The sequence below is a fragment of the Atractosteus spatula genome, chromosome 2 (genome assembly GCF_055471065.1).
Source record: "Atractosteus spatula isolate fAtrSpa1 chromosome 2, fAtrSpa1.hap1, whole genome shotgun sequence".
NCBI classification, from domain to species: Eukaryota; Metazoa; Chordata; class Actinopteri; order Semionotiformes; family Lepisosteidae; genus Atractosteus; species Atractosteus spatula.
The window spans coordinates 29963279-29986223 of NC_142707.1; the positions used below are offsets into that span (position 1 = coordinate 29963279).

The window sequence follows — 22945 nt, forward strand, 5'->3', positions numbered from 1 at the left end:
TAGTTCAGTGGAGCTATTTCATTCATTTTTGTTTGCATTAACAGTAAGAAAATATTACAGTAAATAAACAGTACAGTACAATAAACAGTACAAATTGCATCATATAAACTTGGAATTGGGGATTGGAAACATCTGTGATAGCAGCCTGTGGATCTAAATGTCTGAGACAAGTGAAAGCTCTTAAGTTAATACTCCTAATTAAATGTGACGAATAATTTCTTTTACTTATAGCTCATTGCAGTGGTGCATGAGACCTAAATGTAAAACAAAGCAATCTGAAATATAATGCTCAGATTAGATCAAATAGTGTATGCAGATGAAGTAGGGAAGTCACTATTAGCAGACTGCAACATGTACCATATAAATTAAAAATTTATGTTAACCAGAAATGCCCATAACTACAGTGTCTGGTAATAATTTAGTAAGCCCTGGACACGCACACATTTTGGGCTTTTTTGCATTCCAAAAATTGTATGTGATACATTAAAAATTCAAACCAGCATGCTAATGAACAAATTAATAATTTCTCCTGTCTGTCCAAACGTTAACATCAAAGAAACATATTGTGTTAGCCGACAATGCTGTATTTTTACAAGGCCAAATTGAGTAAAAACTATGATGTACTATGTTTTAATAGCAACTAGTCCTGACAGCAGCCCACTAAATATTTTAGTTAAAGGTATGACCTTACACCACTTCCAATATTGTTTTTAAAGTGTCCTTTGCTACAGAAACTGACTTAATGTATGGTGAGTTTATAGACTTTGACTGTTGAAGACCCACAGCTGGTTCAATTCTATACCAAATCATACTGTTAATAATCCAGTTTTATAGCTAATTTAACGGCAGTGTTCCCACTAACTCTGCACAATGGATAGTGGTTTGTAGTTAATTTATGGACTTCATTTTCAAATAGATTTCCTGCTTATACATTTATTAGTTAACCCAAATTAGAATTTCTTCAACAGTTGACCTCTTATGTAGGTTCTGTATGTGATTTTTGTGACATCCACACAGTAAAAAAAGGGTAACAATGATTAAGACAGCAAGTGTAATCTTTGTCCCCAGGAGAGATATAGTGTATTACTACACTTAGGGTGACAGATATAAAAATATATTTCATTTAATGATAAAGCGCATGTCAGACTCAAATTCATTTTGTGAATTGATGTGTTAAATATGAATATATAGCACAAGCTCTGTGAAGGACCTAGTTAGAAACATGGAACTAGAAATTCTTTAAATTCTTTAGGTTTAGTTCCCTATGAGTATGCAACTACTAAACCAAGACCTATGTGGAAATAAACCAGCTCATATTCCTTCTTTTTTCCATTGTTGTCACTTTTTAACACAGAGATTGTCTCATTCTGTCTTAGCAGATTTTGATTGACAATCTTTGACTTAAGACCTGCTTCAGGTTTTTGTTTATAATCTAAATTAATTTAAAAATATTCTATCATCTTCTTTTCAGAGTATGTGAGTATTTAAAACAGAGCAACCAGATTTTAGGCATCAAAGATTTATTTTATTATTTTACCTTTTTTATTAATCACATATCATAATGCAAAGGCTTATATATCCCTTTTAATATCATATGATTTATTGTCATGAAACCAACACAAAGGTAACTATTGTTTCCAGACAGTTACTTGTGTGTTGGTTTAATGGCAGTAAATCATCTTCGTCGCAATGGTCCTTGGCTCTAGTGATGGGCGTCTGATGTTAGCTCAAGTTTTATTCATCAGGGAATTCATAACTCCATGTGGGAAGTCAGGAGAAGTTTCATTCTAAAAGTCAGAAAGGAAATTAAACTCAAACATTGATGTTCTGTAATATGAAGATCACAGCTGTACACCTTAGCATTTTAGGAGCTTCATTCCATAAAATACAAATACTTTTACTGAATTATAAATATTTGCTATACGTCTGCATTTCATAGCTTTGTGATATTAATCCCATTATTTAAATACTATATAACTACTAAATATGCTAAGATTTTGTATTTTAATATACTGTAAATGCAGTGCATTGACTCAACCAACATAGTGAAGCCACTCAGGAATCTAGGCTTGTCTCTTTTGGCTTTTAGGTCTTTCTGTTTTGTTTTAGTTTTTAAAGGAGTACTGCAAACCTCTGTGATTACCAAAATGTTATCTGTCACAGAACATCACCTTCTCAACTATTTAAAGTTTAAAGATCACACATACCATTTACAACAATGGTATTGTAAGAGGCCAGCAGTAGTGAGAAGGCCTATCATAAAAATACTTACTGTAAAACTTGAAAATAAAACTTGGTGCTTACAGTCTTTAAGGCAGATATGCATAGTGCTTCAAAGTCCTGTGTGATTTGTTAAATCACATATTAAAGTTTAATATGTGACAATACTTAAAATTCCGTTTTAAAGAATTACTGAAGTTTCCAATTTTTTCCTAAACTTTTTGTCTAGAAAATAAAAAAAGGTTTTGACTGACCTTAAATAAGTATTTAAGAATAAGTAAATTTTAATTAGCTATAGCTGTTTTCTTTTAAAAAGGGAGGAATCATACTTTATAGATCATGAACACAGTTGTTGGCACAGACATATTCATTAATAATTTAGTTATAAATGACAAATATAATTTCAGCTTACAACCATGTAATTAATCAAGGGTAATTTACTAGCAGGTAATTGGCACATAGCAACAGTTTAACCAGTTTCTGCTTTAAGCACAGAAAACATTTATCTCAAAAGTGGTCAAACCAAAGGCAAAACACAGTATCCCAAATGATTCAACAAATTCAAGCAAATTTATGACAAATAAATGGGAAAAGAAAGTATTTTACAAAATAATTAAAGGCAACAGGATCCAGTTAAAGAAAAGAACAATGCTTCCATCTGAAGAACTCTTTATGTGATCTTTTATTCTTTAGAACAGTTCTGCAACACTTTCATGTTGGCTGCTACTGTACATACTGTACCGTATGTTTTCCCTCTGGGAATGCTTTGTATTCAAGCAAATAAAAGAAGCTTTATCCTATCAATTTAGTCAATTTAGTCATGGTACATTTACCCCACTAAAACGACATCGTGTTTTGAATTTTGTAGCTGTGTATGATTATTCTGGATGTAAAATTGTTACATTTCTTGACTGATGGGTATGTTTTAATTGTTTTTGTATGTGTAATAGGCTCAGTGCCACTGATTACATGTGCAGCTATTGTTTCCCCAAGGTGTCTTCTGGATACTAGGCTGAAAGATGAATAAGAACACAGCAATGTTGATGATACTAGTTCTTAGTAATACAAGGAAACTGAAATCTAATATATATATACAGCCTCATTTTCGGGTTGCATCAGGGCCACAGAGCAGAGTGATTTGAAGTAGCCAGCTCCCTTCCTGATGGGGAGCAGACATAATATACAGTGACTCCAACAGGGACAACTTAAAATATCTGATGAAAACTATTCTACGCGTGTCTGGGACATGGAATAGGATTACGCTGATATATATATACAGTACAAACACTAGGAATGCTTACAAACTACTCCAAGGCCAAAATCAAACCCAAAACTCTGAACTTTCGAGGCAGCAGCATTGTTCAAAATTCTGCCACAATTCCCTTGATTATGCATACGTTCTACAGAACTAGAAAACTAGAACTAGAAAAGAATTTAATTTCTTTTGCCAATTTAGCTACCAATTCTAAGCAATGTACAACACAGCTCTATTACCCGTATAAGTGGTACAGAACACAAATGCTCACATTAGCGATTACTAATGGTTAAACATGTACAACCTCTTCAAATACAGCTTAACAAAGAATAATCTGATTTGAAGTATTATTTATGGAAAATGTATTATCATCAAAAAAACAGGGTATAATGCAATGCACCTTGCAAAAGTATTCAATACCCTTTGCAATGAAGTGCCAATATTGTGAATTACAAATGATGTGTACACATTTTCTAAGGTGAATATTTCAAGCAAATATTTTAAATAAAAAAACAAATACCCAAAATGAACGCTCTTATGGGTGTTATACTATTGTAAACCTTTCGTATTAAAGGTTCTTCACTTCTTAGCAATCACAGCAGAGTTGCATGTGCTACGGGCATTCTGTTGAACAAGGATTGAAGTATGTCACTGTTTTTTGTTAATGCAGTCTTAATCATCTCTTAGAGCAAACATTATAGAAAGCATATGTTGGTTCTTTCTGTCTTTTGTGTCAGAGTCATCCAACAACATTTCAGTTGGGTTGAGATCAGGAGGAATGGGAGGACAACACATTTTCTTGAACCTTGAGCTTTGATTGTATTCTAGTACAATTTTGATTTTTCTTCAATACAGTATCACCAAGCTCAATAGTGCAACTGTTTTTAATTATTCTTACATATCTAATTATTGGATGTGCATCTGGTCCATCCATTTTCTAACCACTTCTTAAAATTCAGGGTAGCAGGGGAGCTGGAGGCGGGAAACACACTGGACAGGAACCCAGTCCATCGCAGGGCAGACACACACACCCTCACACCAGGGCCAGTATGTGCTTGGATTGTGGGAGGAAACCAGATCACCTGAATGAAACCCACACCAACACAGGGAGAACACACAAACTCCACACAGACAGCACCCCAGGTCCAGAATTAAAGCTAGGGCTCCAGCACAGCAAGGCAGCAATGATAACCACTGTGCTATCCTGCAGCTCTAGAGAATACGGTGACTGCTGTTTTATTGAGGTTGTTATTTCTTTTTATTTGTAGACTTCAAGTGTTAAAAGATTACAGATTTTAAATATGATTCATATTTTTGATAGACACTAAATCTTATAGAAAAAAAACACATTGTGACATTGTATTATGTTTTATGGTCAGGTCCCTATATCTTAAAAATATTTTGCATTCATTTTAAAGTTTTAATTCATAATCAAAGTCTGATAAATAGAACTCAGTAGTGTACTGAGTACAGTGTAGTATACACTGAGTACATAGTGTACTGCACATAATAAAGTACCCGTCTCTTTTCTCTTTTCTCATACTTTATAATAATACATATTCTGAAATGCCTTTTAAATCAAGCTTTAAAAGTTCTCAATGTTTCATGCATTTAACTTTCCAATTCATTTGGTCTAAAAACCTAAAGGTATTAAATACCATCATACAATTTGCTATATTGCTATATTATACTAAACAGGGGACCTTAATCAAGATTTTCAATCATGTCTTTGTGCCACTTTGTTGGACATTTAGTATACCTGTAAATACTGCTAATATTACCACAGGAAATGCAAATAATGGTCACTCACACCTTATTATTGTAAGGGAATGTGAACTTCCTTGAAAAGGAAGGGAATGCTTCATTGGTCTCTGCTCAATCGTGGTGGGTGGGTTTGGATAATACAGTCTTTAATTTTATTGAGTAAGCGTCTGGACCAGGAAGTTCATGTCATGTCAGCTGTGTTCAGGGCATGACATGTAACAACTGAAAATCATCATGCAGAATTTAACACTTTGGGAAAGCAAACAACTGGATTTGTCCTTGTAGACTTTTCAATTTTCCTGGTAGTGGTATACTGGGATTTCTTCATTGTTCAGCTTTGAAACCTCCGGGTACCTAGTGTTGGTACTGTACACTTTGACATTCATCCTTCTTCCTTTCCTCTTAAGGAATACACTGCACATTTTCTACCAAACAGGATAAAGTAAAATGCTGGTGGTATTTAATAATTAATCATTTGAAGCTCACATGTATACTTGCTGTTGTGCTAGGGGCATGATTGAGAAATGAAAAAAGGCCAGTATGCGATTCAATAAGTATCTTAAACTGCAAAGACAGCTAAAGTTCCCTGTGGAGAAAAAAACATGGGATAAGTCTCTTTTGATAAAATGGTTCATTACCTATCTCCTGCAGTTTTCACACAAGAGAAAATGAGCAGACGCAAGATATTTTGCATAATTAAATTATTTATTGCTACTAAATAGGCCAGACTGTCCAAATGGCCTCCTTTCATTAGTAACGTTTCTTATGCTGTTATGTTCTTATGTTTTGTAGCTGAACGTCCGCTGAGGCCGAAAAATGTGAAGCTGGTGCCTGATGAAAAAGGTCTAAGGGTCACATGGGAGCTTCCAAGAGATTCTCAGTCAAGGCCTGTGGAACACTACAATATTGGTTATGGGAAATCTATGAAGACTCTGCGCTATATTAAAGTGGGTAAAAACACTCAGTCCCAAGTACTTGAGGATGTAGGTAAGAAAGATAATGTTATTTACTGACACAATCAAGACTTATTAATATCTTGAAGACGAGAAACTTGCGTATGAGAAAACCAAATAATTCAAGTTAAGAAGTTGTCCTCAAAATATCTATATACAGTAGATAATAGGAAAGTTGCATGAGCAGTGCATTGCAACTGGTTAGCGGGGAACACATAAATGTTGGATTTTTAATTCTTGCTAGTATATAAGGAGAATTTGTCAACAGGAGTGAAAACCGCCCACAGTACTGAGGATGGATTGTTCTTCAGTACGTACCACACCATCTAAAAGTATTGGGACACATTTGCTTAAACTAAATTTCAGTTTGCAGGAAATCTGTGACCCCACTTAGCTCACTAAACATTTGATACTTTGTCAATTGCTATGGCCACTCTGGGTTCTTGCCTATTCTGTTGGGTGTTCTGACTTCAATTTTCTTTCTGCATGTACACTGCACATTCAGTTAGATTTAAATCTGGAGATTGACTTGCCCAGTCTACGATTTTCCATTTCTTTCTCCTGTTGAACTCCTTGGTTGCATTTGTTGTTTTGGGTTATTGTCATGCTGCGTGGTGAAGCACTGCCCAGTCTGGAAGTTTGGAAGTATTTTCTTCTACATCAGCAGACAAAATGTTCCTGTAAATGTCATAGATCATTCTGCTGCTGCATCAGTAAAATGAGAAATCCATTTCCACAGGCAACCATGCATGCTTGCAAGCAATGATATTACCTTCACCATGCTATAGGTATCTTGCTTTCTTCTGTCCATAAAACTTTGTTCCAAAACTCTCCTGGCTCATCTTTGTACTTCTGACAAAAGCTACACTGGCTTTTCTATTCTTGGTGTTGAAAAGTTTATATGTTTCATGTAGTCTTTGTGATTCTGCTATCGCAGTCTTCTGCACACTGAATTTTAATACCTTCATTTTGGCATTCTGGAGGTTCTTGGCAACTTCACTGGCAGTTGTTTAAGAGATTTTCCTTGACAGCTCTGATAATGTTTCTGTCATCAACTACAGATGTTATTCTTGGCCGACCCAATCTTGGCTGATTGATAATTATACCTGTGGTTTCTATCTTCTTCACTTTATTACAAATTGTTGATTTTGGTATGCTCTATTTAAAATATATGGTTCTGATGGAATTTTTCTTTTCTTTTAGCTTCAGAATTGCCTGCTATACATGAGCATAAAAGTCTTTGACTTTAATTTTGTCTTTCAGCAATGAAATTCGAACACTGAAGTCAGATGTCAGCAAAACATTTAATGTTAATTACAGATGTTCACAATTCTATTATTAAATTACCCCAAAACAAACACCTAACTAACAAGAGACACCTGTCAGCCAACTCTCCCAATACTTTTTTTTCTTCAAATGAAGAGGTTCCATCCATTTATTTGACCCAAGAGAGTAGTCATTGTTTTCCTCCCATTTGTCACATATTAAACACAGGTTGGGTGGAAAAGAGCAGACAGATGAGATTTTGTGTAATCTTCTCACTTGTGTACAGGTATCCCCTAATTAATAAAAGAGATGTGTTCTAAAAGAATCATGTTTAAGTTTACATTATGTTAGTAAGACATTAATTTCCTATACTAATAATGTAAACATAGGGATGTATTCCAGTCCCATCTCAAAACTGTCACCATTTAATTGCTTTATTATGATTAAATTTTGGTAAATGCTTTGGAATTTTGCAATTTTGTACCAAACTTGAAAGTCATTTACAGACATAATAAATAATGATAATGTTAAATTAATATTAAAGATGTGTGGGTATGTGAGCTGTAGGAGAAAATTAGTCAAATGATAGGCTAATAATATGCAAAGTGCATATTATTTCACCAATAAATATTTTACATTTCACCACTTTCGTATATTAAATTTTACATTAATTTTCTGAACATTTTTGCACAAGCGGTGTGCATGTCGCTCTGTTCATGCCAATGTCTCATGCTTCTGTATCAAATCAAGTTTTCACATTTAATTCATCACTGTTCTAGTTCTGCTACTATTGCCTCCACCAGATGTCTGACCCTGACCACACATGGTTTCATGGCCTGTGTGACTGTGTGGTCGAGTTTCTTGCGCTTTGTAGGGCACACCAGAGTTAAACTGACTAGAGTTAAATCAAAAACAGTATTTGGTCGGAGAATAGATCCATTTCTAAAATCATGATGAATGGAATTTGCAAAACCATGTCAGTTACAATACCATGTCAAAGATACAAGAAAACACAATGTTTTGGCTGTGGAGCCTTTTTCAGGTGTTTTTATTCTGGCAGTCCCAGGAGCGGACAGAGAGAGTAGACATCTGAAAAAGCACAGTTGGCTTGTCTTACCTCCCTCTGACTCTCACATAGATTAAGGGAAAAGGGGATGAAACTATTCCCCATCCCCAGGTGGAGCTGCTCACGTCAGGGCTTTAAAAATGACAGAATGGGAAGAAAAGAATATGCTAGTGAAATCCCACCAAGTGACAGGCAAGAGAAGAGAGGAAAAAGTCAGAACGAAGAGACACAGAAGCTGGAAAGACAATCCCAATAGCAGGTGTGAGCTCCTGTCTGCCAAAGCAAAAGGAAAGGAAAATGCACCAGAGATGCATATATCTGCTGAGAGACATATATCTACAAAAGAGAGGCAGTAGCTAGAGTTCACTTCAGAGTACAGGAGCCGGGAGGAACAAATTCCCGAGGCAGTGCAGGAAAGGAAGTTGGCGCTATCCTGAGAGTCTCTTGAGAGAGAATGATAAATACCAGCAGGAGTACTCTGGGCCCTGCTTCTCAGGAGTATGGAGAAGGAGGTTGCCTGGGTACAAATAGCTCCCTCGTGTGTAAAATAGGTACTCCACCCAGATGCTGGAACTCCACGGCCCAGAAATTCACCTGCAAAAAGGCTCCAAGTAGAAATATTGTTTCTTTCACTTTTCAGTGTTGAATTAACGTCTGCTGGCTCCTGATTTTGTTTTACAATTCTTTTGTCTGCTTTTACCATTTGTTCATATAAATTAATTAATATTCAGATATTTATTGAGGACTATCAATTGAAAAACACATTTTCGATTATGCATCTGTATATAACAAGGAACTAAACTCCCAGTAAACTGTCTGAAACATGTTTAGGTGCTCTGCTGCTGTGAATGTGTGATCATGTTCTGAAATAAGGAGTGTGTTTCAGAGCCTGGTGTTTTGCACTTTTTGAAGATGACTGCTGAGAACAGTGATGGAGTGAGCCAGCCAGTGTACAAAGCAGAAACACCTCCAGGTAGGAACCTAAGCAAGAAAAATATGGATGGAATAATGAAGGAACAATTTTGGCACAGACTTTTTGTCAAAGTAACCACATACTGTACAATTAAAATTAAAGTTATTCTTTGTTTAAAAACAACCAATAATACTATACCCAATAATAATACGATTAATCATATTTTGTTTTTAAATGATCAATATTTTCAAACTTTTTAATTATTAAGATCAAGCTTCAAAAATGAAAGACTCAGACATAACTAGTGACCAAGGTCAGCGGGCTGGAGCTTGACAGACACTTTGTCTGTCAAACAGCTTAACCTACTTACTGGAAATATTTATCTGGATTCACCACATTTTATTTTTTGCTTTATTGCTCTTGCCACATATTCATTCACTCATTCTAACACACATTCCACTGCTATTGGTCAAACTTTAATTAGGTCTGTACTTAAGAGGCACGATTCACAATAATGAGCTTGATTGAGGTAACTCACCCAGCTGATGAGAATAATAATGGGCTTTCAGAAACCCATCCTCCTCACACACACACCTTTGATTAGGGATGAACCAGGGATCCTGGCTGAAGACCAATGCACAGAGGAAGGGAAACCCTAAAGCAAGTAAAAAGCAATAAGGGTGATATTTATACTTAGGTAGGCAGATTAGAGTTTTACCCCCTTGGGAACTTTTGTTTGAACTCCATTTATTCATTCGCTCATCCATTTCACTGCCATTATTCACTCAGTCCGAATCTTGTCCACGTTTCATCTGGAGTAATTTGGTAATGGACAAGTCTTAAGTTTGTAACCCAGATATTTTCAACATCTTAGTGTCGTTGTGATAGAGGTTCATGAAGAAAGTATGAAGAGTATTAATTTGCTGATATAAATTCATGAGGAATGAGGGCAGCAGAACATTGTATGAAAGTAGAATCATTTATTGAGTTTGTGGAAATTAACCCACTTGGCTGAGGGTCAACCCTCTGGTCCTAGGAGAGGGAGCAGGGAGGCTAGGACCCCCATGCCTGGTGAAAACATGATCAAGGGCTAGTTGCAAAGGTGTAGATGGAGTGGAGGAGGGATGCAAAATGAACAAGGAAGAGGAGGATTATGTCAGGATTAGTGGTGGGTTGCGGCAGCTGAGCTTAATTAGTCTGGCTGCCCTCATCCCTCCCAAACTTGTTTTAGAACCTCATTAAAAGAGATGAAAGTACTTACTGGGTTGCAGACAACTGTAAATCAAGAAAGGCTGTATAGAAAGGCAAATTATCATAGATCTTTTCCTTCTGACTGAATTCCTCTCTTTAATGTAATCAGAGCAACCCACTGATTGTGAATAAAGTACTGTAATAATAATTCATTCTATACTGCTGTTTTCAGGTCACCTCCCCTCTCAACAACTGAAGTTGTATATAAGTAGTATTTATTGGCTGCCTTCAGCTATTGTATAATTTTCATAGGCACTGCAGTAAAAGTGATCACTGCAAATGAAAACACTTAACTTAATTGCTAGCATAGTTAGCTAATAGCAGTTATTAGTGTCACAGATACTGTAGGTGACTCATGTTTCATGCCACATGTTTTTTTTATCGCCCAGATTCACCAGTGCATTCACAGACGAGACAAGACAACTATCATATTTTACACCCCATTGATTTACTGTACAGCAAACAGTCTTCCCTTCACATAAAAGCCTTCCCTGTAACGCAGGCTTCCTATGACCACGAGCACAATCACATGGCACAGCTTACGGATAGAGTAACCCAAAACACCAGTTAACAGAAAAGACATGTCCCAAAAGAAAAGTTCACCAGTATTAGTCTCTGAACCCAGCTCTGGTCAATGACCTGGTGTGCCAACTTATGCCAACAGTGAAGAGACAGTGAACTTCTAGGCATCCTCCTCTGTCCCGGCGTCCTGAACGAATGTGTCTCTGATTCCCCCCTCCACCTTGTTTCTCTCCTAGTCCAGTTTTAGGTAGAGGGGGAGAAAGAGGATGCTGGGGTCTTCCTCTGGAGTCCCCAGCATCAGGGTCCTCTCCTGGGTTCAATGCCATGATCTGTCCTACAAACTTCCCTTTTCCAAAGGTCCCCTTTCTGTCCTGTCTGGGGCTATTTAGGCTCTTGACTGTTTTGAGAGAAGCTTTGAGTGCTCTTTCAGGAGGTGGCTGTGCAAATATGGCCAAAGATGCTGATGCTTTGTTCTGTCTCTTCCTATGTCACTGGCAAATACTGTATACTGTAGATGTGTTGAATTATTTTTATTGAATCAGTAATAACTATGAATTCTTATTCTATTTCAATCAAAATTTATAATTTTATTATGGAATTCATAATAAGAGCTGTTACTAATGAGAGGAGATCATTCGTTTGGCTTGCCTGTTTGGTAGTTTATACTTATTTGAACCAAGGGTCTCATGCAGCCATTTCTTGAAGGAAGGCATTGGCTTCAACAATTGACTTTGTCAATGCCAAGGAATTTTGGAGACATTTATGCTGTTGGTTATTTTCTATGATTGTCTTATCTTCAAACCTTCAGTCATTTTTAGAGATTAAAATGTGAATCTCACTCTCTGCAACATCCAGATCTTTGCCTATATAAATGACTGTATAACACAAATCATTTCCAGAGGCATACAGCAAAATTAAATTAATATTGTGGTGGCAATTCTGTGTCATTTGCTGGCATATAATATTGCATTTTCTAGCTGTTTTAATTTTTTTCTCATTAAAAGAATTAAAATATGCTATATCAAAAGACACATTGATTTGCTTACATGGCTTATTTAAAGTAGAATTCAATTTATTTCTGAAATCTCTTTTTTATCCACAAAAACAACTAAACAAACAGAGTATAAAATATGCATTTTCCACATATACAGTATTTTTATTCCTAGACTTCATATCTGCTGGCTTCCTATTTCTGTGGTTCTATCCACATCTAGGAGGTAGCTTCTATCATCCAGGACAATCCCTCATTTCATTTTCATTGTTTTAGGTCAGAAGGACAAAGGTGGCTATTACTTCATTAGATGTTGAGCATTCACACAATTTTAAGAAAGTACACTTTCTTATGTTGTGACAGTAGACACTTCTGATTGGTTGATATGGACTTCAGACATTTTAAGCTTGATGTAATTTTTTAGCAGCCAGTAATTTGTCACTAAAAGTATTTATTCTTCCTTGTGGTCTGTGCTATAAAGACAGTTTTGAGAAGGAAGCCAAGAGATTTAATTATGTGATAAAGACATAACATTCTGCAGAAGATTTTCTATTAGTAAAATGACTGAGATAAACACACTTTGTTTAAACTAAGATAAGTTCTGTACCTCACAGTAACAGATCTATAATAGTAATAAACAAAATAGACCTAATGTAATTTTAAATAGCACAATACTCCTTTCCAAGTTTCTTTGGCAACCTTTTTTCAAATATTTAATGTCTAAAGCATAGCATCATTTGGCACAGTTTTGTTTTTCTTTAACATTGTAAAATAATTAATAGCTGATTCTCACTAAAAATATTTTGTATCTGCCAGTACCTTAGAGTGCACTTTCTAAAAAATGAAATTCAACTAAAAATAAAGTCCACTGTTAAAATGCAATAGCACTGTTGAACATTTGAAAAGAAAAAGAGGAAAAAAAAACTTTCATTATGCCATACACCTTGTCAAAAGGAAGGCTTAAAATGTGTTTTCTGGACCCAAACCTCCAACAGTTTAAAGCTCAGGCCAATATATTTCATAGCTTAATTCTACCTCTGCCAACTTACATTGCAGACTCAGAATGGGACATATTTTTCTTTTAATAATTTTTCAAACATTGATTACAGTTCTTATTGAATAAGAATGTATACATTTACAAGGTATTCCTGAATGCCATGTTTAATGTTTTTATTAAAAAATCTTTGATATAGTTATGCAAGGATATATTTGGAATATCAGACATTGCCAAAGTTACATTTGCTGTTTCCAGTCTTTGGAAAATTCTATTTCTTCTTTCTTCTGTTGAGTATACTTAGTAGACTTTGAAAGACTTACAGAGAAGTTTGGGTTCCAGTGTTCAGTATAAATAATATGAAGTATTTTTTGTAAATCTTCTGGATATTTCAGCATCATTTTGCAGGACATTTCATTTACATTCACTTTACCATCATCCGTAATCAATCCATCCCAACCATAAAACATATATCCTTCATTTAAAACATCAGAAACACCTCTGTGACCACCTTTTTTCAACAACAGGTGGAGAATGGGTAAAAGTAGATGGTTTTGCTCTCATGAGTCCTGTAGCTTTCAATGGATCTATTACAGGTACAATCACTATTTAATTATCCTCTATATGTAATAATTTTGTTCCAGAAAGCTTGCTTCTTTTTGAAGTTATTACCCTGGGTTTTGTAAATTCATATTACAATGTAATAACAAGGTTGACAGTATACTTTGTTGACTTAATGAATAAGTTGTAAGGCGATTTTATATTCTTATTCTGTTACAGATGTCATTTAAGTATCCAATTCTGAATCATGAGATTAAAAGTAAATGCTCCAAGAAAAACAAGTAGTATTAGTATTTTCAAGATAAAGTGAATGCAGTGAAAGACTTTTTAAACAAAGGTATTTTACAAACTGCCACAACTTACCATTACTCATTGCAACCATTTTTTTACATTAAATGGTATTTATATAGGAAAATCTGAGAATGTACAGTACATGAACATGTATTCTTAAAGATATAGAGATGGGCTTAATTACATAATTATAATGCATTGTGATGTTTTGATGAAATTGCTATAAAACAACACAGTATAAAACAAACAAACAAAAACATACCTAATTTTTTTTCTGTTTTTTTTGAGGATATCATTTATGATTTGTAATTCATATTTATCTATTTATTATCCATTGCCAAAATGTGATGGGGATGTGCTGATTCAAATCGACATCATAAAATAACTTAACTGCATAATTAAAAAACATAAATGTATTCACATAAACATGTGGTTTATAATAATAATAATTCCTAACAATTATATAGTGCTTTTCTGGACACTCCACTCAAAGCGCTTTACACCACCACCAATGTGTAGCCCCACCTGGATGATAGCAGCCATAGTGCGCCAGAACGCTCACCACTCATCAGCTATCAGTGGGGAGGAGAACAGAGTGATGAAGCCAATTCATAGATGGGGATTATTAGGAGGCCTTGATTGGTAAAGGCCAGGGGGGATTTTGCCAGGACACCAGGGTTATACCCCTACTCTTTTCGAGAAAAACCCTGGGATTTTTAATAACCACAGATAGTCAGGACCTTGGTTTTATGTCTGATCTGAAGACAGTGCCTTTTTTTACAGTATAACGAATCCATCATTATGTTTGGGCATTAGGACTCACACAGACTGTAGGGTGAGTGCCCCGTACTGGTCCCACTAACACCTCTACCAGAACCAACCCTAGTTTTTCCCAGGAGGTCTCCCATCCAAGTACTGGCCAGGCTCACACCTGCTTAGCTTCAGTGGGTTGCCAGTTGTTAGTTGCAGGGTAATATGGCTGCTGGCCATTTATAAATACATTAATAATTGTTCCCCATTAACATTTACAATTGTGTTTTATTATTGTTCAAGTATGTTAAATAAAAGAAAGCTGGAGTTTAAAGTTCTAATCTGCACAAGATGAGGCAAAATTCACCTGACAGTAACCAGCAAGGATAATGCCAACAATTGCTTTTTAACTCAAAGCACTGGGCAAACTACACACAAAATAACCTAAGGGTATAAATTTAAGAGCTTCACCACATTCAGCAGAAATGTGTTGGTTTAGAGAAGGTCTTAAAGAGAAATAATTCGAAACAGGTGGAACTGGCAAATTCCTAATTTCTGTATAAGCATCTCAGACAAGTTTCTTCATTAATCTGCCCTGTTTGGAGTAGTTCTGTTACATACTGTAGTTGAAACCTCGGTATTACTTTACAGCAAATACTAGAACCAGAACATGAGAACGTAAATAGGACCTTAAAAAGTATATATCAACTATACTCAGGATATTTTCCTTGTAAGAAAATGCATGATATGATATTAACATCAACTACTTGTTTCAGAAAACCTGAAGGGACTTGTACGGTTCTTTGTTTCTTAACTCTTGTTATCTAATGCTTCATATACCTCATCCTTCAATATTCAACATCAAAATCAAAGGTGTTGTTTTATACAAATTACCATAGAATGCAAAACAGAATATATATTTACTGCATGTTGTCAATCATAATCACACAGAAGCAATAGAACCAGACAGGAGACTGTCACTGTTTTACTGGCTGTTTCTCATTGACTCTTCATGCAAACCTAGACAAACAGGTAGCATAACGTATGTTTTAAACAGTATAGGAAGGTACTTTCATAGGACAGGCAGTGCCACTGCACTACATGGTAACAGAGTACAACACTGTTATTTAAATCTCCCTGAATCACTTATTTCATTTAGCTCTGTCAATATTTTCAATAATTCCCAAATAATACAAAAGCAGTTGTTGCTTTATAATACATATAAGTCAGAGTGCCACCAAAGCTTTCACATTGAATATTTCTTCTTTTTTCAATACTTTAGGTGTTCCATTCTATAACATCTCTTTTCACTGTTATCTCTAAGAATTACAGTAAGTTCTTTTTAAAGATGTCCGTTTATATTTGTTCTCATTGTCTGCACAACTGGATGGATATAAATGGGTTTTTATCACAGAGTTTATAGGATAACATGGAATTTGCATTTACCCTCGCAATCATCATTGGGATCGGCCATGCTACCCCACTGGACCAAAATAAATTTGGGTTCATTCAAACTGTGAGGCTAAAGTAGCACCATCAAAGGATTCTTACTGAGAATCAAAACTGTTTTTTTAAAGTATAAGTATAAATATTTATTGAAATATTTGTGTAGACAACATTCTAGAAGTATTTAACTGCAACCATTCTTTATTCTTGGTACAACGACAAAGTATCATTTTTGCTACTGTTTTTAAATGACTTGATGGATAATCAGCTGATGGTTTGTTTGTTTAACTGGGTTTCTGTTATAAAGTACTAGGTTACAAGTCAAACAAACACATACTGTAATAATACATTTATTCACTTCACAGAAAAATCTTGTACTGTATGAAGCTGCAAGATGGTTTGGGTTCATTCAATCTTATTCTTTCTGGAAGAACAGACAAAGCAGTTATATTGAAAACTAGCCAACAAAAAAAAACACTTTCTTGTTATTCTGTTATTCTTTAACTGTTTAAGACTGTCCAAAAGATAAGTGTACAATGTCTGAATGTTTGATAGCAAGATATGTAAGTCCAAGTCACATACACAAACATTATGCCAAATCCAAAGAAGGAATAATAAATTAAGACTTTGAGGTCATGGCTTATGTACTTAAACAAACTTTTAGTGATTAGGACTTCATAACACTCCATAACAGACTGGATACAGAAACTCACACTAAGTAACCCTTATTTATTTGAAGCTATGTATATTTGTAGCACCAAAAATGTACATTATGACATAAAGCTGCTTAACCTCTTTGGCAGTGCTACTATTTCTCAAGACATTTATCACAATAAGATTTCCAATGAGCTGACGCAAATATTAAAAGCCAGCCAAAAACGTTAATAATTACTATCCTATAGTTTGAAGAAAAAAATATTTGTTCATTAGTGATTTAAAACTTTATATGTGTTCACAGAGTAAGGAAAAAAGCATACAGCATGGAGACACATACAATCTCTTTCACTTTATTCAGTACACATTTACATAATAGTAATGATCAGGTTCTTCTTTGCAAGTAGGTCAAACATCTTAGACTATTCCTTTTTGGTTTCTTTTCAGAAACCAAGGTTCCTGGAAGGCCATTACAAGTGAAGGGACACACGTCTGAAGACAGTGTGTCTGTGCAGTGGAAGCCTCCTCATTCGTCAGGCCCAGATAAGCCAGGGAGAGTGAGATCATATGTTCTGGGTGTTGGAGAGGACAATAAAAGAATGCATTATACATCCTTACAGGATGATCAAACAACTCATGAAACTAGAAGGCTTGGTAAGAGACATTTTACATGATAAACTTCAATTTTAAATTTCTGTATTTACCTATAATGCAATTATGAGAAATAAATTTGGTTTACTAGCAGCTTAACACAGAACAATACACCCTCTTCCATTATACTATAAAATATCCCCATTTTTAAAGTTTGGAATAAAAAACATCCCCATTTTTAAAGTTTGGAATAATACATTTAGGGTCATTAGTACTTTTATGCATTTATTTTGATTAAACAACCTGTACTGTATAAGATGTGTTTTTTTTATTGAGGATCAATATTTCATAGATATGAATGTTGGTGCCTAGTATTGGGTGCTCTGGAAAATTATTAGTAAAAGACACAGATTCATAAAATATATGTTTCCACACTTGTTTTTAAAGTAACATTGTAGTGTCCAAATTACATGTAACAAATTACATTATTGTAATTGACATAGTTAATAGGCATTGTTGTGATCTGCATTAACATCTTATTTTTTAATTGCAGTAGTCACTTTGCAAGTATAAAAGTGGAAAAATTGTGCAACAGGAAAAAACCGAGGGGTTTAGTTTATATGAGGTGTTCTTTACAGCTTCCATCAGCTGTTGCATCACTGTTTTGAACATTTTCCAATACATCAAAGTAGTTTTTGGACTTTGGTGGCTGGAAATGATCACAGTTTTCTTAAATGTGATCTTAAATGTATTAACTGTGTACAATGTGGACTTTCTAGTGGATTTATATAAAATAATTTAATTCACATTACACTGCTGAGCAGTACATACAGAAAATGTTCCAATTTTTCCACCACACCTGAACCCTATCAAACAGCACGAAGACTCACATCTGAAAGCAATATATGCTGACCGAGAGAGTATAATTTTGCATGATATGTATTAAGCTTCATCACTTTTGTATTTCTGTTATACAGAGACATTCAGATTCATACAGTATATTGACTTACAATACAAGTTTGCATAAAACATGTCTGTATGGTTTATTTTGCTGGAAATTTAATATATTTTTTCTTGCATAATTTTTTTCTTGTTTTTGAACTTCTGCAGTTTACTTTATGCAGCTATATAAAAATGTAAAAGTTGTGGATATATTTAGTATTCCTCTTTGTTTGTAGCTTCTGAGTCGGTGTATGTGGTATCACTGCAGGCACAGAATGCACTTGGGCAGAGCTCACCTGTATATAGGCCGGTCATGACCAAAAAAAAAGCTTCAGGTATGTACATTTAAATACACCATATCATATGCCCTCCATGCCCATTTCTGTTGTTCCTTGAATACAAATGGTAAGACCATCAGGCCCTGCAGATTTATTAATCTTTAGAGCATGTAGTATGCAAAACACTTCTGTCTGTTCTATGCTAATTCCTATTTAATACAGTACTTTGACCTTTTGCTTCCTGAAGAATGTACATCAGCCATTTCCCTTTCACTCCCTAGAAATTGCCCATTATTGTCCCAGATATATTATACTTCATTATTAATTATTCTTTTGCTGTTTTAGTACTGAAACATTTTGTTATTTATACCTCTTTTGTAATATCAAATAATAATATCAATTTCTCTCTTGGCTTTTCTAGTATACCTTTTATTTCTGTATTTACAATGTATTTATTTCTTTTTCTAGATATTGTAGCTTTTAATCAATTTTTAAATTTTCTTTATTTTCCCTTATAATCTCCCTAATTAATTTGGTGAATTTATTGTGATGCTGCTTTGATGTACCCACTTTTGGGATACATTTGTTCTATACCTCTAGCATAATCTATTTACTGTATACAGTATCATTATTACATTCTTATTTATTTATTTTTATTTGTATCTATTTTTGTATCTAATTTGTATCTATTTGAATCTTTTCACACCATTTTTACATCTTATAACAGAACAACAACAGAATAAGTCAGCAGTTATTAAGTATCTACTTTTTCTACTTTTTTGTGTGTGAGGAAAGTGGAAGTTTCCCATAAAACTACTTATTTTTCCCACAAATACTTAATTGTACTATAATCAGCAACTGCATTCAGTCTATAGCATACTTTAGAGACTCCCGATCCCTCTGTATTCATTTCCTGATACTATTTGTATATATAGTGTTACACCTCTCCTTTTCTATTTTTCAGTCTCTAGGGAACAGTATGTATCCACTAATGTTACATTTACAGTATCTCCACTGTTATCCTTGTTTCTGTGATTCCAGTAACCTCATATTAACTAATAAGTTGGTATAATCTATTTAGTTTTTTGTATAATTTGTTTCTAATAGATCTAGCACTTAAATATAAAGAAATGGATTCTTGGTCCTGTGCCTCCCATGATGTTCAGTTCTGATATCACCATAATGGAATCAGTTATTATATTATATACTAAACCAGTGCTCTAATCCCACTCTATTGAAATGCATCTTATAAAAGGGCATCTCTTGATGAGCCTAATGTAGCTGTGTATTCTTCCTGTTAGAGGACCTCTAATGGCAAAAGTAACATGCAGCAATTTGATCATTTTTAGAATATTTTTGAAAGTTACCATTAGCCAAATTTTACTAACATAAACCGTGAATCATTTATTGTACCTTTTTACACTTACCGTACAGTACAATATCTGCCAGAATACAATATGTAGACTTGACAAATAGAAACATACTGTAATTGAGCTCAATTTGTTTTCTTTGTATTTTTAGTATTTTTGTATTTTTCTATTTCATTACTTTAACGCATGAATGAGAAAATACTATTTTTTAAGAAACTCTTTTTTGGTCAATAGATTCTGAGGAATTGCCTGAAGCAAAGGACATCACTGTTCGGATCATATCCCCTCAGTCAGTTCTTGTAACCTGGATTGATCCTGCCTTTGAAAAACAAAAGGACGTTGCAAGTGCTTCATCAAGGTAGGGCTAAGATTGCTACTTTTACTTTTACAATTTTTTTTTCTGAAACTCATCTATGAATTTTTGAATGTCTTAAAGCAAATCTGTAAGTTTGGGTGCATTAATATCCAAGTTTTACATTTATATATCCCAGTTTTACAAAATAATAAGTTTTAAATGCAATTGACAAAAGGTTGAATTTTACTTAGATTTTAGCAAGCTTCTCCACAATAAGGACAAAGTTTTTTTTTCTGTAGATGTAAATTGATTATGTAAAATTAATAGAATAATGGAATTCTTTGAACAAAACATCAGAATAAAAATGAATATAGAAATTTTAGAACTATAAATTGCATCTGTGTAAATCCCTTATGAATATTGTGCTTAGTTTTCAGCATAAAAAACATTTCCCATCACTTTCAGTAACTGTTTATCTAATTCAGGGTCAGATTAATCTAAAGCCTATCCCAAGAGGCATTGAGCACAAGGCATTTTACACCCTAGATGGGACACCAGTCCATTGCAGGGCACACACAGACACAAACACACACACTCAAGCCAATTAATCTACAAGCTCATGTTTGGACTGTGGGAGGAAAGAAGAGCATCTGGAGGAAATCCACACTAACATGACATGATCATACCAACTCCATGCAGATAGTACCCCAGGTCTGGAGTTGAACCCAAGACCTTACCATTGTAAAGTAACAATGTTAACCACTATGCCACCCTCTAAATACATTTCAGCTTTGGAAAAAATTGAAACAGCTATCAGATCTGAAGATTGAAAAGGTATGCTGAGCATTGTGAGTTTATAACAGTTCAATCATAATAGTTTGGAACAAAGAAGGCTTTGTGAGAACTGAGGTATTCTGAACCCTGGAAAAAATGACCATGTGAAACCATGCAGCTGTTTTAAGCTAAGCAAAGAAACTGGGACCAGAAGACACACATGAAAGCTCAGTGAGTTTAGGACTGACATCAGAAAGTACTTCTTTACAAAATGTACTGTAAAAGTTTGACAAAAAACACTCTTGAAGCTGAACTCACTGTGTTCAGTTAAGAGGTTCTGTTATTTGTGAGTTATATAGTATCCATTAAAAAGCAATAATTGTTTAAACAAAGAACATGTGTTTACAAATGGTAGTTTGGAGCTAAGAGGCAAGAGGCAATAAAAATGAAATAACATCCTCTTTTGGGAAATCTGTTCTTAGCATTGCTGATTGGTGTCCACTGATGAGATTTTGCTGGGTAGGAATTGAGATGGTGTGGAGTGAAATTAATGCTGATTCCCAATCCTTCTTCCTTACTGGGTAGTCTCTATGCTTCCACCAAGCATTAACTCAGGGGGGTGTTCTCTTATCCAACCCAGTTATTCTACTTTTTTATTTTTATTTTTTTTCAGAAATTCTGCTTTCTTTTTTAATTTGGTGTTGCAAGTTACAATTTGTAAATAAACATTTCGAAATGGGGTGGTGACTTTCTATACCCACTGTATACAGTATGAAATAAAAATTAATGAGGCTGTACTGTATGTTCTCTAACTGACTGAAATATGGTCAGTTTAAGTGGGCCATAGACTTTTCAATAAACTAGCCACAATTTAATAAGTTGTTATGATATTTCTCTCACTTAAATCTCATAGTGTTTTTTCTGTTTGTTCTTGTCTTTGAAGACACTACACAGTTCGGTACCGAGAGAAGGGAGAATCAGCCAGGTGGGACTATAGAGAGAGCACGCAGAGACGAGCCCTGATAGAGAATCTGATAGCAGACACAATGTACGAGTTTTCTGTTAGAATTTCAAAGCGAGAGAGGAATGGCAAATGGAGTGTTTCAGTTTTTCAAAGGACTCCTGAATCTGGTAGGTTTATGAACTACCATCATAATTAAGCTTCATTTCTAAATGAATGTAATGTGATTTCATGTTGTATTATAAACTTAAAAAATGTTAAGCATAGGATTCCATATTTCATTTGTCAATGATGTATAGAAAGTTCAGTGAACATGTCACTTGGCTCTGCCCTTCTCCTTCAAGACAGCTCTGTTGCGTACCTGAAAAGATGCGAGGGATCTAAAAAATGGCTGTTTATTAAATCAATCACTGCTGTGCCATTGTAAGCATGTTATATACTGTGCACAACATTACTACAGACCCCTCTGGCAATCAGGCAGTATAAATTGAACACAGTTGTGCTAATAGGGCAACAGCTGAAAACTAAAGAATGTAAAGATCATAACAAGCTCATCACCCTTTTTTAGAATCGGCACCACTGCAAGACACAGTAGGCAGAAGTCAAGAAGTCAAGGTCAAAGTCAAGAAGGGATTGGGAAGAAGAATGTTGGTCCTAATTCACACAGAGGGCCGCATTGCATTCCTCATGCTCGGCCTATACAAACCAACTAATGTGGAGTTTCAAAGTTTACCAGTCAAAGATCCTTAATGGAAGCCATAACTTACTGTCTCAGATGTAGAAAGCACTATAGGTGGTTGTGCTCTCAGGCCAGTGGAAAGAAGAAGCCAGGAGCTC

At 34.9% G+C, this 22945-nt stretch overlaps 1 protein-coding gene across 1 annotated transcript in view; it reads left to right on the forward strand.

Annotated features, from left to right (window-relative positions):
* Positions 1 to 22945, forward strand: part of fndc1 (fibronectin type III domain containing 1) — a 75502-nt gene that overhangs the window by 12234 nt on the left and 40323 nt on the right. Inside the window, exons 2-7 of the mRNA XM_088933749.1 lie at positions 6032 to 6226; positions 9411 to 9497; positions 17345 to 17551; positions 18667 to 18765; positions 20313 to 20436; positions 22091 to 22278. Of these exons, the coding sequence (XP_088789875.1) occupies positions 6032 to 6226; positions 9411 to 9497; positions 17345 to 17551; positions 18667 to 18765; positions 20313 to 20436; positions 22091 to 22278 (900 nt within the window). The remainder of the gene's footprint in view (positions 1 to 6031; positions 6227 to 9410; positions 9498 to 17344; positions 17552 to 18666; positions 18766 to 20312; positions 20437 to 22090; positions 22279 to 22945) is intronic.